The 15,569-nt window shown below is 34.5% G+C and overlaps 1 protein-coding gene across 2 annotated transcripts; it reads left to right on the top strand.

Annotated features, from left to right (window-relative positions):
- Positions 1–8,859: 8,859 nt before the first annotated feature.
- On the top strand, positions 8,860–13,458 carry LOC127093149 (protein kinase and PP2C-like domain-containing protein). 2 transcript variants are annotated; one of them, XM_051032053.1, is made up of 12 exons: positions 8,860–9,071; positions 9,246–9,363; positions 9,463–9,629; positions 10,441–10,508; positions 10,627–10,850; positions 11,277–11,328; positions 11,413–11,941; positions 12,082–12,151; positions 12,243–12,462; positions 12,549–12,653; positions 12,874–12,969; positions 13,083–13,458. In XM_051032053.1, the coding sequence occupies exons 3-12, from the start codon at positions 9,524–9,526 to the stop codon at positions 13,275–13,277; spliced, it is 1,665 nt and encodes a 554-aa protein (XP_050888010.1). In that variant the 5' UTR covers positions 8,860–9,071; positions 9,246–9,363; positions 9,463–9,523; the 3' UTR covers positions 13,278–13,458. The 2 variants fall into 2 exon arrangements, with proteins under 2 accessions (XP_050888010.1, XP_050888009.1); XM_051032052.1 differs by having other exon boundaries at positions 8,860–9,183.
- The last annotated feature ends 2,111 nt before the right edge of the window (positions 13,459–15,569 follow it).

Raw genomic sequence — 15,569 nt, 5'->3', positions numbered from 1 at the left:
ATCAGAGATTGCTGGATTAACTCAGGTAAGGGGGGGTTATCATCGGTTAAAGGGCATTATGTGATAATATGTACTGGGTAGTGATAACCATTGTTTTACCTCTGATTAGATTGATGCATGATGAATTGTGAACTCTTTGGATGAACGAAATTGGGGTATAATTGAGAAAGAATCCGTAGGAATTAGATGTAAAAGTGTCAAATTTTGTGTAATCGAATAAGATACGAATTGTGTTGAAAATATGAATGATTCCTGTGTAGAAATTGGACTGTGGAAGGTTGGTTTGAGTAGATCTCGTAGCAGAGAAAGCCATTGCAGATCTGAGAGTTCTGGTTTCTGGTCATACGCGTATGGCACTAGGCAATACGCGTATGAGATGGCTGGTACGCGTATGGCACTAGGCAATACGCGTATGGATGAGGAAGATGAAATTTTGAACGTGAAATGGTCTCTGGTGGTACGCGTATGGGGAAGTGATACGCGTAGCATACGCGTATGGGAATGGCCAATACGCGTATGGATTTGGTCAGGCGTGGGCAATACGCGTATGGGCATAGGCAATACGCGTATGGGCAGAATTGTGAATTTTCTGTGCTGTTGTTGTGCAGTTTTTGGTTGTTTAGGCTGAGTGTTGCAATTCAGCTGATGTATTACATATTAGGGATCATTTCCCGTGGCTTTGAGTAGTATAGGTATTAGTAGAGTGTACTAATACTGTGGTTGTTGTTTGGCATGATCTGATATGCTTATGTGATAAAATATTGATGATGTATATATTATGCATGTAATTGTGAATGGACTGTTGTATGGCTTAGAGTGTGAGCACAGGTCCATTGTGGATTGTTGTTGATGCTGCATTTGCTAGATGATTAGCATGCATGGCATAGCCTGTGGGGCTGTAGCTAATTCCCATGGTGAGGAATTAGTGAGTGAATTGTTATGGAATTGTTGTTGATGTTTGCATACTAGATAATTAGTGTGCATAGTCTAGCCTTTGGGGCTGTAGCTAATTCCCACGGTGAGGAATTAGTGAGTGAGTCATTAGACCTCAAATGAGTGGGACTAGTGAGCTTAGTAGCCGTATCTGGATTTGATCGGTGAGCTTGAACTATATGTTCGAGAATAGTCGGTACCGCATATGTTGAGTCTCATTGCATAATGAATGTATGGCATATAATATGAATGGATGTATTCCAGTATTATATGGTTATTATGTGTTGTGTTGTTGATGATTGAGTATGGTTGAGATTATACATATGATATATGTTATTGTTGGGTATGATGTTGAGTTGGTACTGCCGTTGCTGAGTGTGTAGTCTGGTTAGGGTGAACAAATGCGTATTTACTTAACATTACATAATGTTGTATAATGCTTATTATATTGATTGAGAAACTCACCCTTACATCTATTTTTCAGGTAACGAGCAGTGAGTTGAGTAGAAGCTAGTGCTATGGATTCTAGTGTCGTCCTTAGTGGGTCATGCTCTGGTAGATGTAACATCGGGAGGGAATGTTTGACTATGTTTTAATTTAGTTGTTGATTCAACTTTACATGTAATGTAGTACATGATTTGAATGTCGATGTTTTGCACCCGCTGCGAATTGTGCAAAAGAGTCTTATTTTGATTTAATAAATGAGCATGACAGGATATTTTGATAATTGTTGTGAAATGATTGTGTGACACCCTTCGGGGCATAATTACTCTGATTGATATGTTATTATTTTAATTAAATATTTTGGGGTATTTAGAAGGGTGTTACAGATGACGCGTGGCTTCTGAAAAGCATCAGGCTTTGAGACTCAAAAAAGAAATAAGGATTTCTTGTAACTCTTATAATGAAAAATCTTTTTTGACATCTGTTTTTATAAAAAAAAAACATGTGTTTGAAAGTTGTTATGCTAGCTATGAAGCTATCTAAGTAGAACCTGTAGAGTAGAAATGCTTTACTCTTTGGATTCTTTGTGGTCTCTCTCTCTTATCATTTCTTACTTTTTCTTTGTACTTATTTATCTTACTTGTTGGTTTTCCAAAATATTTTCTGTGAATTGTATTTTCAAAATCTAGTTGTTTTAAATCTTTTTCTCTCTTGGTTATGCCTTTTCGTTTCCTATTTAAACTGATCTCTCTCAGTCTAAGTTTTTCATTCTTGTTTTACAATTTGTCTTTCAAACCTGGTTGACACAATTGTGCAACCTGAGATGACCTCTAGCTCAAACCTTGACGTGAAAAACCAACTGGAGAGCATCAATGAAATGCTAGTCCTTCTTGAATAACTGGAAGCCTTTGACTATGATCTTCTGCTTCTCCTTCACTCAGGCGTAAGAATGAAATTTCCTTAAGCAATTTTCAAACTCCTGAAGATAACACTACCTCTCCTTGAGAGAAAGTTGTTCTTCATTCCTTCTGAATGAGTTCTGAGTGAACTTTTCTCTCTGCAAGGAACTGTTATAAACCTTGATAAAATTTCATTTAACCTTGGGTTGAAGAGTTGCTGGTGAAGATCATGCTGGTTCATAAGGACATTCCAGTTTCATATCCTTCTTCTTCCATCATACTTCTACATTCTTTCTAAGCTTCCTTTGTTTGAATATTTTATTTTATTTTTTATAGTCATCATTTCCTTTTCTTTTACTTTACATTTGTGTAACTTACTCTTAGAGCATTTTTAGTTTTCTTTTTAGTTGGATTCTTTAGATGTAATGGTTATGATATCATTCTTGATTTTGGTTTGTATGACTTGTAAAACATATACAATCAATAAATGTATATTGTAACACATTATGTCAAAAGAATTCCTTATGTGTATTAAAAAGTTATTGTTTTTTTCGGGTTCATGTCATTCCTTTGTAATTTTATTTTGCTTAAGACTTGTATGTTCAGATTCTTAGTCTAATTTGATGTATTCTTTCTTAGCCTCTGATTGTATATTAAAATAAACTTCTATGGTTAATAGGATGTGTCAAATGAATATAATGAAAAAGAAATATCAAGTTCAAAGCGTTGTGTTTTATTTCTGAATTCTGAACTTCTTAATCAGTTTATAGTAAAGGAAATAATTATGATTAAAAGGATGGTATGCAAAAAATTAAAAAAGTGAAAATAAATTCATTTAATTAAAGGAATAATTACAAAAAGATGTTTATAACATTAATCCTAATCATCCCTAGATTTCCAAGCGTGGAAAAAGTTTCCCCAACCTAAATCCAATTCTTCTTCTTCATCTGAGTCAAAATGAATCACTTCTCTTAATCTTCTTTTTCTCTTGAACTTCTTATTATTCTTACTAATCTTCTTATATGGCTTCAGTGCCTGAGGAAGAGAGGTTGAAGGAATTTCTTTAGAGGGTCTGACCTCCTGATCATAAATTGCCTCAAAGACTATAGTAGCCTCTAAAACAATAGGAGTAGTAGATTGCTCAGAAGTTGTATTCATCTTGAACCAGATGTATGTTGAGTGAATGTGGATTTGTGATTTGGCTTGAACAAGTTGTGTGCTTTTATAACAAAAAAATTATAATGATCAAACACTTTGCGTGTTTCAGTTTCTGATCTTTGAAATTCTCAAAGTCAATCACTAATTAAGCATGTCATACTAGATCATAATTACTTCTTGGAAACTGAAACGACAGTGATTTACCATAAGAAGTAAAGAATTTATTTCATTAACTATCTTTTCTTTCAGATTCTTAAAAAAACTTTTAAACTATTTTAAAATGTCTTCTTGTTTCAAAAAATTTAGTGTTTTAAACTCCAACAAAATTTTGTGCATTTAAACTGTTTTAAATTTTATTTTATTTTTCTCAGTTTTATTGTTTTTCTCTTTCTTTTAAAATGTTTTTGATAATAGCAAAGAGGAAGAAAATGCATGGAGTATTTAAGAAGAGATTGATGCATTTGAACAAAACAACTTCTGAGTTATAAGCTCTAAGTTATGAAGGTGTGAAAAACACAAGAAATGGGAGTTTGAATTGGGTTTTACTAACAAAAGTTTTTCACCAATTCAAGAACACCACTTAAAAGTCAATAACAAAGAGATAAAAATACTTGTTTTTATATCTTTGTTATTGACTTTTAAGTGGTGTTCTTGAATTGGTAAAAAGCTTTTGTTTATAAAACCCAATTCAAACCCCCATTTCTTATGTTTTTCACACCTTCAATTGGTATCAGAGCTCTGGTTCTGATTATGATAAAAGATTTATGAACACTTCACGGTGTTCAGTACCGATCCAATTTGTGTGAGAAACAATGGTCGTTGCTAACGTTATTAACAACAATGAGAGAGATCACTATAGTGCAAAACCACCAATCTTTGATGGTGAAAATTTTGATTATTGGAAAGATAGAATATAAATTTTATTTCTTGGTTACGATGCTGATCTTTGGGATCTTGTAGTCGATGGCTACGTTCACCCAGTTAATGCTGAAAGAAATAATATAGCAAGAAGTGCTATGACTGATCAACAAAAGAAAGATTTCAAAAATCATCATAAGGCCAGAACTATATTGCTAAATGATATCTCTTATACTGAGTATGAGAAGATAACAAACAGATTTTCTGCCAAATTTATTTTCGACTCTTTGAGGGTGACTCATGAGGGGAATGCTCAAGTAAATGAGACAAAGGCCTTGGCCTTAATCCACAAGTACGAGGCATTCAAAATGGAAGATGATGAAACAGTTGAGACTATGTTCTCAAGGTTTCAGATGCTTGTTCTAGAACTGAAAGTTCTGGACAAATGATACTCTACAGTTGACCATGTCAAGAAGATTATGGGAAGTCTTTCTAAAAAATGGAGACATATGGTAACTGCTTTGAAGTTGGTAAAGGATCTCAACAATATCAGTCTTAAAGAGATTGTTAGTTCTTTAAGAAGCCACGAGATTGAGCTCGAGGAAGATGAACCTCAGAAGTGAGGTAAATCTGTTGCTTTAAAGTTTAAGCCTGAGAAGACAAAATCTTATCAAGTTGAGGAAGAATTAGAAGGATCTAATGAAGACTCAAAATATGATGTTGTTTTGTCTCTAATTTCAAAGAGAGTCAACAGACTCTGGAAGCACAGGCACAATAGTCAAGGGAAGTTCAGAGGAGCTAGAAGGACTGCTGGTCATTTTGATTCTTCGTCTGGACAAAAGAAGCAAGGTTATAGAAAAGAAGTTATATGCTTTGAGTGCAAGGAGCCAGGCCACTACAAAAATGGTGAAAGGAGTGATATTGCATACTATCATTTTCCCATAAAATCAGTGACAAGTGTGATGTATAGTATTGTCCTTGTCCAGATATCAGGTAGTGGAGAGGATATTTGATTTGTATTATGTACTATTTAATCACGTGCCTATTTAATCTTATTTTCAAGTTCATTGGCTTATGATAAAAGTTGATGAAGCGTGAAATGAAGAAACATAAAGTTGGATTCAGAAACTTCTGAATCTTTGGCCAGAACCTTGACAGTGTCAGTAGTCTGGCTTGAGATCTTCAAAATCTTCAAAATCTTCAAAGTCTTTAGAGTCTACAGTCAGAACCTTGATAACCTCAATCGTCTGACTTGAGATCTTCAGAATCTTCAGCTACGTAACATAACTTCACAAGCTTGTCATTCTTCAGAAGCTTGGAGATCAGAGTCACGTCTAGGAGCACGAACTGGGAGAATGTTGCAGCAGCAACATATCATCTCCTCAGAAGCTTCTCAGGAGTGAAACAACATAGAAGCAGAAAGAACATTGTAGCAGCAATATTGAACATCTTTCAGAACTTCTTATGACTAGCGCATACGCGGAATTGGAACTCATTATTCAGAAATTGATGATGTTGCATGTCATATACTCAGAATCAGAATTGGCTGTTAAAGTTACACAATAACAAACCATTAGGGTACCAAAATTGTTATCACGCAAATACAACATTGTTATCATCAAAACTCAAGGTATAGATGCAGAACCAAATCTTGTTCTAACAATTTATTTATATTTTTGAGTAATTTATCTTACTGGGCTTAAATGATTAATTTAATTAACAAAGACAGGACTTAGGGAAAAATTACAAACCTAACCTTAATGAACTATCAGACTAAAGGAGGAGCTTACAAACCTCAACCTAAGATTTGTCAAACTTATGAGGAGCTTACAAACCTTAGACCCTGATGTTAGAATTTTTTGATTATAATTACAAGATTCAATTAACATAGATAAGGAGTTAAGATGAGCTTATAAACCTTGTCTTAATGAACTATCAGACTTATGGGACTTACAAACCTCACCTTAATGGACTGTCTAACTTATGGGGAGCTTACAAACCTCAGACTCTGATGTTAGACTATGTTAATTAAATCATCAATCATTTCTCTTAAATACATTTATTTGTCATTATCAAAAAGGGATATATTGTTGGAATAAGATTTGCTTATGCCCTTAACATGTTTTGATGATAACAATGTATTTAAAGAAGAATAGAGTTTGCTAATAGTTGTTCAAGTGTGCAGCTTCTGAAGTTAAACTATATTATAGTTTCAAGCCTATCAAAAGACTCCGTTCCACAATGAAGTGACTCAGATTCTGATTGATCACAATCTGTAGTAGTTCATCAACATCTGAAGGCATCAGACTCTAAAGGTTCAGACTCTGGACTCGACCCAGCTTCTGATGACAACTCATATTCTGAAAGGCTGAAGGGCATATGATCCGTACATTGTACCAAAGGAGTCTTGTCTTACCAAATCCCCAAATTTCTAGATAAAATCGACTATGGTTTTGTTTTGTAAGGCTCAAGAAATAGAGATGTGACATCTTCAGTCTGTTCTACCTTTTGATAAATATCTAGTACTTTGAAAGGTACTGAGAGCGCTGTTATTATTCAGTTGACAAAGCTTCTGACCAGATTCTAGTCTCCAACGTCTATTTTTGCATACTTCTCCAATAAGCTTGCTCGTTATGTTCAAATCCTCCAATGACTATTTTTCTGGTCCTATAAAAGGAAGTTCGAGGACATGAAGAAGTGTGCGAAAATATTGGTCAAGTTGATCAATATGGGTTCGTTGACTATTGTTGAAAACTCTGAAATCCTAAAGATTCAAATACTGTGGAAGTCTTTGGATAAGCTGTCAACAAAACCACACAACACAAAAAGCTTCAGATACAAGCAAGAACACATTTGTATATTTAGCTTGTACAATAGGGTCTTAAGATTTATTATCTTTGTTTATCTTAGAAATCTTAAAGACGTCAGAATCTGTGTTGTAACTATACACCACTAATAAGAGTATCAAGTGCATTTGTATTTACTATCCAAAACTGTTGTTTAGAATACGTAAAAGTCTCAAACTCAATATATAAGCAAGCAAAGTCTCTTGATGAGTGCTTGAGCAAAGAAGTCTTGAACTAAGGGTTTGAGCAGAAGTCTCTTTCTGATGATTAAGCTTTGAAGTCTCGTACTTGATGGCAAAGTAAGGAAGTCTCTTTCTAGTTAGATTGAGCATTGAGGTATCATACTTAAGGGCAGAACGGGGAGTCTCTTTCTGGATGGATTGAGCAAGAAGTCTCTTTCCGTGGGATTTAGCAGGAAGTCCTGAACAGATTGTTCAAGAAATGATGTCTCTTGCTTGAGGGCTGAGCAAAAGTCTCTTTCTAGTTTGATTGAGAAAAATGTAATTTGTTGATTATAATGAAAATTTCTTGTGTTGCAATGGGACAATACTACTCTCAGATTGGGAGGAACCAAGATATATCGTGTGTCATTTTGTTTACTTCTATTTTTACATAGACTCTGATCTGATTCAGACTCTTACTTGGATCAGAATTTGAGCTTAACATCTTAGGTTCTGAAATAAGTTTAAGAAAAAAAAGTAAACTTTCATATACACAATTCAACTCCCTTCTTCTTGTGTATATGTTTCTCACATTCACTATTATATTGAGTTATTTTGAAGTTGTTAAGAGTTAGATATTGAAATTCCTTTTGAATCATTTTGTGAAAGTAGTCTTTTATAAGATCCAAAGTGAAGTTATTTTTTTTATTACCGCGATTAGTGTGATTCTGTTGCGATGATACCTTCAGTGAAGGTGAACATATGATGACATGTGTTGTATGTTGTTTGCTTTTCTGCATCATGTTTTCAAAATGCCTATGTTTTATTGAATGGTTGTCGTTATTAACACCTTAAATTGTCGAATAATCATTTATATATAAGCTTTGGGGTTTAGGGTGTTAAACGCTCTACCCTCCGGTTTCCAATAATTCAAACCAAAACAAATCGAAAAAGAAAGATTGTATCTAGTTCGGTTCCAAAACCGAACTAAACAAATAAAAACCAAAGTGGTTTGGTTCGGTTCTCGATTTTAGTTTTTAGGAACCTCAAAACCGACGAACCGAACCAATGATTATAATTACGCTTTAAATAATTTATTCCATCCATTATTAAGCCCAAATTTTATATGGATTCAATCATTCTCCATGTTTATTTACGCTTCCTTTGTTTCAACAAAATAGGTCACTAAAACCAAACTCAAAAAAAAAAAAACCATAAGTCACAAAAACTTACTCTCACTAAATTGACGCTCTCTCCTCCTGCTACCGTTGTTGCTCTCTCTACCGATGTTTTGATATTAGAAAATATACAAATGAATATAATATTTAGAAAAAAATATTGTAAACCAATCAACTGAACCAAACTAAATTAGCTTGACTCGGTTATATTTTTAAAAAAAACTAAAAATCAAATCAAATCAAACTAAACTAAACCAAATCGACAGACTAAATATGATTTTTTTTCACTAAAAATTGGTTAAAAGTGAACTTATTACCCCTCAAGTGGGAAAGGCAAAAGCTTGTCATGCCTAATAATAAATCCCTTGAATTTGTAATGTTTCAATTATTCAATTTTGAGTAACAATTTTGAAAAGATCGATTTGGTTTTGTCGATTTTAATTGGCTAGAACATCCGTACTATGAGGCAATAACCGGCCACGCGAAATTTCCAGCCAAAACAAAACATATATGATTGTTTTGTCTCCATCTTCTTCTTCTGTCTAGCTAGCTCAAATCAAAGTATCTTCATCTTCATCGCAGAAACGAACTATGGTAATACCGATTGTGGAGCCTAACACTTGCATTAGGGGTTGCTGCACCAGTTCCTCTATTCCCCTCCATCTCCCTCCTTCCTCTTACTCTCTTCTCTCCCCTATTGCCAGAGGTTGGTTTTTTCTTCTTTTTCTTCAACTATCTCTCTCATCTCACTTTTTGTTATTTTCACAGGTGCTGAGAGTGTTGTTTATGAAGGCACTTTGAATGGACACAAGGTTGCTATCAAGAAACCAGTTTTGTCTCTTTCTCAACACATCAATGACTTCCATAAACAATTGCAATTGCTATGGTTTCTCTCTTCTCTTTCTCACCCTGCCACTTTACATGCTTACCTAGGGTTTCAAATCGCTTAAATTGCTACTGTTTTTCTTTTTCTTAAATCATGTAGCAAGCTAGATCACCCGGGAATAGCTACACTAATTGCTGCTCATGCAAAACCACCCAATTATATGTTTTTCTTCAAATTATATCAATCTTCCAATCTTGGCCACAAGTTACATGTCGAAGAATGGGTCCCTACCGTCAATGACGCGCTTATGATAACAATGCAGTTAGGTATAATTGGTGTGATTTCATCTTCTATGTATATACTTGCATTAAATTATCAAGTGATTATTACTTTGCCTAGTTTAACTTCTATAAGGCTTCAGCATAACTCAATCCTCACTTTACCAGATGATTTTGTAGGGATAAGTTAAATCTGAAATTCATAAATGACTACACTTTCACCAATATAGCAAGACTTTGGACTATAAACCAATGTTCATTTACATATAGAAGGATTGGGAATATTTTTACCAAGTATTCTTATCTACTTTTCTTTTGACGTTGTTGATTGTTGGATTTAAGTGTGAGTGGTTAAAGTGTCGCTTCGACTTGAAATAGAGGAAATGTTGGATATATAAGAGAAATGACTCATAACATAAACCTACAATTTTAAGATTTTGGATGGATATCTGGTGTCAAGGTCTCTTATATCTGAACGTTTAGCCCATTGACACTCCTCAGACTCTCCCCAACGGATGTTATTGCTTTTGTAATGGTAAAGTGATTTGCGAAGATTTTTTTTACAGAAAAAAAGTTTAGCATGGTTATTTAGAATATTAATGATAACTTATTTTAGCATTAAGGCTTCCTTTTCAAGCCAGAATTATTAGTTAAGAGTCCAGCTGTCGAAATAAAGAATTTGCCAATTATAGAAGTATGGCTAGGATTTTTTTTTTCTTTCAACTTGTTTAAAGTTAAACATTGTATTTTAACAACTTCAATCATGTAGGGAAATTATGAAACTTACACGATTGAAAGGTTATATCGACAACAGAGTGATTGACTGTTTTTCCCTTTTCCTTGTACTTTATTTTTTCAGCAAAGGCCTTGCAATATCTGCATAACCTCGGGATTCTACATAGAGATGTGAAACCTGCAAATATTCTTGTAAAGTCTCCCATATCTTTTGATTCTTTCGTTATTTAACATTGTCTGCAATATTTGATGTATCATACTCTCTTTTTTTTTTACATTACCTTACTGATCTAATGTATCTTTGATGCAGCTTGACATAAATCTTTGTCCACGCCTCACCGATTTTGGTTTGGCAGAATACAAGAGTGATATTAAAGAAGTTTCTCTTGAGAATTGGAAATCTTCTGGAAAACCTACAGGTGGTTTTCACAAAAAGAATATGGTTGGAACACTTATTTATATGGCACCTGAAATATTAAGAAAGGAGTTACACACAGAAAAGTCAGATGTATACAGTTTTGGGATATCAATCAAGTAAGGATTTGAAATTTTTTCTTCCATTCGTATTCTTTTTTGGTTCAAGAAAAATTGAATGATCGTAATGTCATAGAGTATTTGATTCTATTATGTATCCGTTTTGCAATATTTCTATGTATCTCCTTATTTGTCCCTTTAAAATATCAATGCAGCATTTGTTAATTTTTTGTCTCATTAGTATACCCTTATTTATTGTATTGCGACTCACCTAGCTAATCATTAAATAAATATTAGTTAAAGAACTCTGAATGTTTTGTGAACCTTGTTCATTGTATTCATAGAAAGTAATTTGGTGCTGGAAGCCTGAAACATGTTAGGTGTATCTCATACTTCCATTATTATGTATCAAAGTTTCTTTCTCTTGGAAGTCTTTAATTTATATTCTGTTTTGTGAATTAAAAACTTTTGTTCAATATGTTGCAGTGAACTCCTTACTGGTGTTGTGCCATACACTGATCTTCGTGCAGAAGCACAGGTCAGCCTTTCTTTTTTGTTTGTATGGTAGTTTCTTTTTCAAAACTTTGTAAAAGGGATATTGATCAATGTTTCCTCATGGCAGGCTCACACAGTACTTGAGATGAACTATACTGAGCATCAACTAACAGCAGCAGTTGTTTCTGATGGATTACGACCGGTCCTTGCTAGCGAAGATTTGGGTATACCATCGAGATTAATATCGATGATACAGAAGTGCTGGGATGCTAATCCTAAAAGCAGACCTTCCTTTGATGATATTGTGAACGAACTTGATTTTATTATGGAACACAGGAAGGTAAAGAATGTGGAAGATATGCATATTAGACCTTGTAACTTGCACATTGACCATCACGTGGACATGACTTATCAAGAGAGTATTAGCTGGTCTACACAAGGTGAACTTTTGGTCGGAAATGCCTCTAGTGCAACTGATCCTTGTTTCAGAACGTGGGAGTCTTATGACGAGCCTTTAGCATACCGTCCAATACTGTCTTGGGGATCTTATGCTACCTGTGGGAGAAGGGAAGCTATGGAGGACACACATTTCATTCTGCCCCATATTTGCAATGAAAAGGATGTCTATGCTTTTGGCATATTTGATGGCCACAGAGGTACATATTAGTCATATAATAAGTATCTAGATTTTTGTTTTATTCAAAATTAAGAAGAAAAAAAAATTATCTTGTTCATTGTAAGATTTTATTTAGTGTTATGTTATATATCTTAAGACGCGTGATTGTTACTTATGCAGGCGCAGCAGCAGCTGAGTTTTCTTCTAGGGCTGTACCAGCAATTTTGCAAAATTTAGGTTTTACAGACAGGTATATTTCACTTATATGCACCCTTCCTCAGCCTTAGTATGTTTTCCCTCTTATCTTGAAAGTTAATCAATTATTTAATATTTAAGTGCAGTCCTGCTAATACATTGGTGGAAGCCTTCCTTAGGACAGATACTGCCTTCAGAAAAGAGCTTGATTCCTATCGCAAATCCAACAGATGTATCCAGAAGGATATGCATCCTGGTTGTACAGCAATTGCTGCTATTGTAAGCGGCAACAGACTATTTGTTGCTAATAGTGGTGATTGCCGGGCAGTCTTATGTCGTGCTGGTAATCCTACTGCTCTAAGCAAGGTGAGCTACTGAAAAGTTTAAAAAACTGTTGGCTCTCTTTTATTTATTTCTTCTTTTCGACTCTCAAATCTTAACATTGCTATTAGGATCATGTTGCAAGCTGTCTTCAAGAGAGAGAGCGTGTTATTCGTCACGGGGGTCAAGTACATTGGCAAGTTGATACCTGGAGAGTTGGTCTTCCTGCCCTTCAGGTTTGTTCAAACTAGTTGCTTTAGTTTATATCACATCACATCTTTGAAAACTCCGTGATATGTTTCTTCTACATGCATTTTGTGCAATTGGAAACCGTGCTGAGACTCGAGGATATGTTTCACTCTCAAATAACCACGTGTTCTATGTGTGATACTAATGTTGATTTGAGCTTTTACCATTTATTGCACGCAAGTAAAAATTGACAGTTACGCTACACAGGTTACTCGTTCTATTGGTGACGATGATCTGAAGCCTGCTGTAACTGCAGAACCTGAGATAACCGAGCACGCCTTATGCGCCGAGGATGAGTTTCTGGTGAGGAGTTTCAAGCAACATTACCATTATTTGCATGAAGTTTGATATATACATTGAATCTTTAGATAATAAGTTGTAATTTCAAGTATTAATTTTCAAAAGAATTGATTTAGGTGATGGCTAGCGATGGTTTGTGGGATGTGATGAGCAGTTTGGATGTGATAAATATAATAAAAGACACAGTTAAAGAAGCTGGCATGTGCTCTAAGAGGTTGGCTACTGAGGCTGTGGAACGTGGCAGCAAAGATAACATTACAGTTATTGTCGTTTTTCTTCGACCTGTATCTACAGCAGAGAGAATTTATTAGCATGCCTTTTCTTATGAATGCTAACTTCACTAATTTGTTGCATTCTTTAATGATTACTTCAACATTTTGGATTATTGATTAACTATCTTGTATAAGTTTTAGGTTGTGTATGGTTAAAGTGTTTTATTCTAAGCATGCTGTAATGATAAAATTTTAATGAACATATGGGTTTGTATAGTAACTACCATGTGAACCAGTCTGCCACTTCATATTTGTTCTGGTAGAACAAGAAAGCATTGTTAAAAAATCTAAGATAAATGTAGTTTATGAACAAAATATATTTTCAACCTAACAAGATGTCGTTTAGAAATCACAAAATCACGAGGATCACACAAGTTCGAGATGGAACAATACCCCGGAGTCACATTGACGTGGACTAGAGATCAGAATATTGGTGTCTTAGATATGGGTCAAACCCATGTTAGTTTGAGATTAGGGAAATGTTATTTTCATTTTTAGTGGTGTTTTTCACACTTTTGAAAATTTAAAAATATATTTCATGCGTCTGGACGCATCCAAAATCACGCATATTTTTGTTTGAACAAAAATACGTGTGGATGCACCAAAAATCACACAAATTCATGTCTTTCAAATATCCATTACATTTTGAACAAAATATTGTTCGAAGATACATTTTTCGTATATTATTTGCGTGTATCTGGGAATAATCTCCAAATAACCCCTGCATTTAATTATTGTGTTTTTATTCACTGAACTGATTAAATTAACGATTCAATGATATTTTCGGAGACGCATATCTGAAAATGTCTAGCGGAAAATTGGATAAAACACCACCTTGCGTGATCTTCTTTTTCATACTCAAATAACACTCCATTTTTAAAATCCTTAAAAAAGTTTCTTTTATTCTCAATCACCTCTTCAACGTCAAAACATCGTTTTTTTTGTAAATCATCACATCAAAGGGAACAGCACAAGCTAGAATTGCAGATAAAGTTCATTCATTTCATCCCTCATTTCTTACATTAATTTTGTTTTTGACTAAAAAATGAACGTTGAATCCGGATATGCATCTCCGAATGAAGTTAGATGTAGTCTGAATGTGCATCTCTAGATTGTCTTGTTAGTTTGATTTTTAACACTGTTTTTATGTTATTTGTGGTATTAGATATGGTGCACCTGAATATGTTTCCCAAAGCTATTGTGAGTGTGGATGTTAAACCGGTTGAAGTGAAGCATGATATTTAATCGGATGAAGTGAATGATGATGTTAAATCGGATGAAGTAAATGGTGATGTTAAATCGGGTGCTCGGCCGGTTGTTGTCGAGGTAGATGTTCGTGCATAATTTACAAATATATAAGTGTTTATTGTTCATGAACATATGCTAAAATGGATCCGTAGGGAGGTCAGAAAATTGGGGTTTGGCGTTGTAATTGGAAGGTACGACAATGGTTCAGATAGAAGACAAACATTTATAACAATTATATATGAAAGAAATGACACATGACAACCAAGGATTAGGAAGTTGAAACGAGATGACACTTGATCGAGGAAATGTATGCATTTGTTTAAATTGCACGGATACCGTATGGCGGATGACACATGGAAATTTAATGAGATTTCCAGTATACATAATCATGCCTTGACTGACAAGCTAGTCGGTCATCCCATTGTATGTCGACTTGTTCCGGGGTAGAAAGAACTTCTTTCAGAAATAGTAAAGGTGATTTTTGTCGAGATTTGGACGTCGTTAACCAAATACTTTGAAACCAACATAATGAGAACAAATATCTTTTGATCGGAGCATTATTGTGTTAGAACACATATTCAAAGACAAAACCATTTATTCATAGTTGGTTTGCAACATATCTCGGGCGACACTTAATTTTATTTTTCACGAAGCCAAGCGAGCAGATAAAACAGGTTCAGATAGCTCAAAGTGTGGATGTACACTTAGGAAGATTTGCAGTCTTCCATGTGCTAGTTTAATTTCAAAAAAGATGAAGCTTGAAAACTAATACTTATGGATGAAGTTTGCACTCATTAGAAAAAGCTCAAAGATATCTATCATGACCCAGTGGAAAGTATCCAAGAGAGATTCATGAAAGTTGGTGACATAATGAAATTTCACATCAAAGAGCAACTGAGAAAAATTTCCTATTCATAAACAACGAATTTGAAACCACTATCGGAACCGGTTAAAACAAATGGTGCCCTTAAAAAGGTTAAACCGACCTAAAGTGACAACTCTACGAGACAGTCTCTTTCATACTTTGAACATGTTGACTCACGCTTTCCGGGTTCTTCGATTCCAAAATCCCAAAAGGGTGTT

This window comes from Lathyrus oleraceus, chromosome 6 (assembly GCF_024323335.1).
Source record: "Lathyrus oleraceus cultivar Zhongwan6 chromosome 6, CAAS_Psat_ZW6_1.0, whole genome shotgun sequence".
Classification (NCBI taxonomy): Eukaryota; Viridiplantae; Streptophyta; class Magnoliopsida; order Fabales; family Fabaceae; genus Lathyrus; species Lathyrus oleraceus.
The sequence above is the reverse complement of the archived record's forward strand: the minus strand, read 5'-3'. Positions and strand labels throughout refer to the sequence as shown.

Coding starts and splice junctions, on each gene's coding strand:
- LOC127093149 (XM_051032052.1), top strand. CDS start 9,069: ATGGTAATACCGATTGTGGAGCCTAACACTTGCATTAGGGGTTGCTGC. Junction 9,630..10,440: donor TATGATAACAATGCAGTTAG/GTATAATTGGTG, acceptor TTATTTTTTCAG/CAAAGGCCTTGCAATATCTG. Junction 12,152..12,242: donor AATTTAGGTTTTACAGACAG/GTATATTTCACT, acceptor ATTTAAGTGCAG/TCCTGCTAATACATTGGTGG.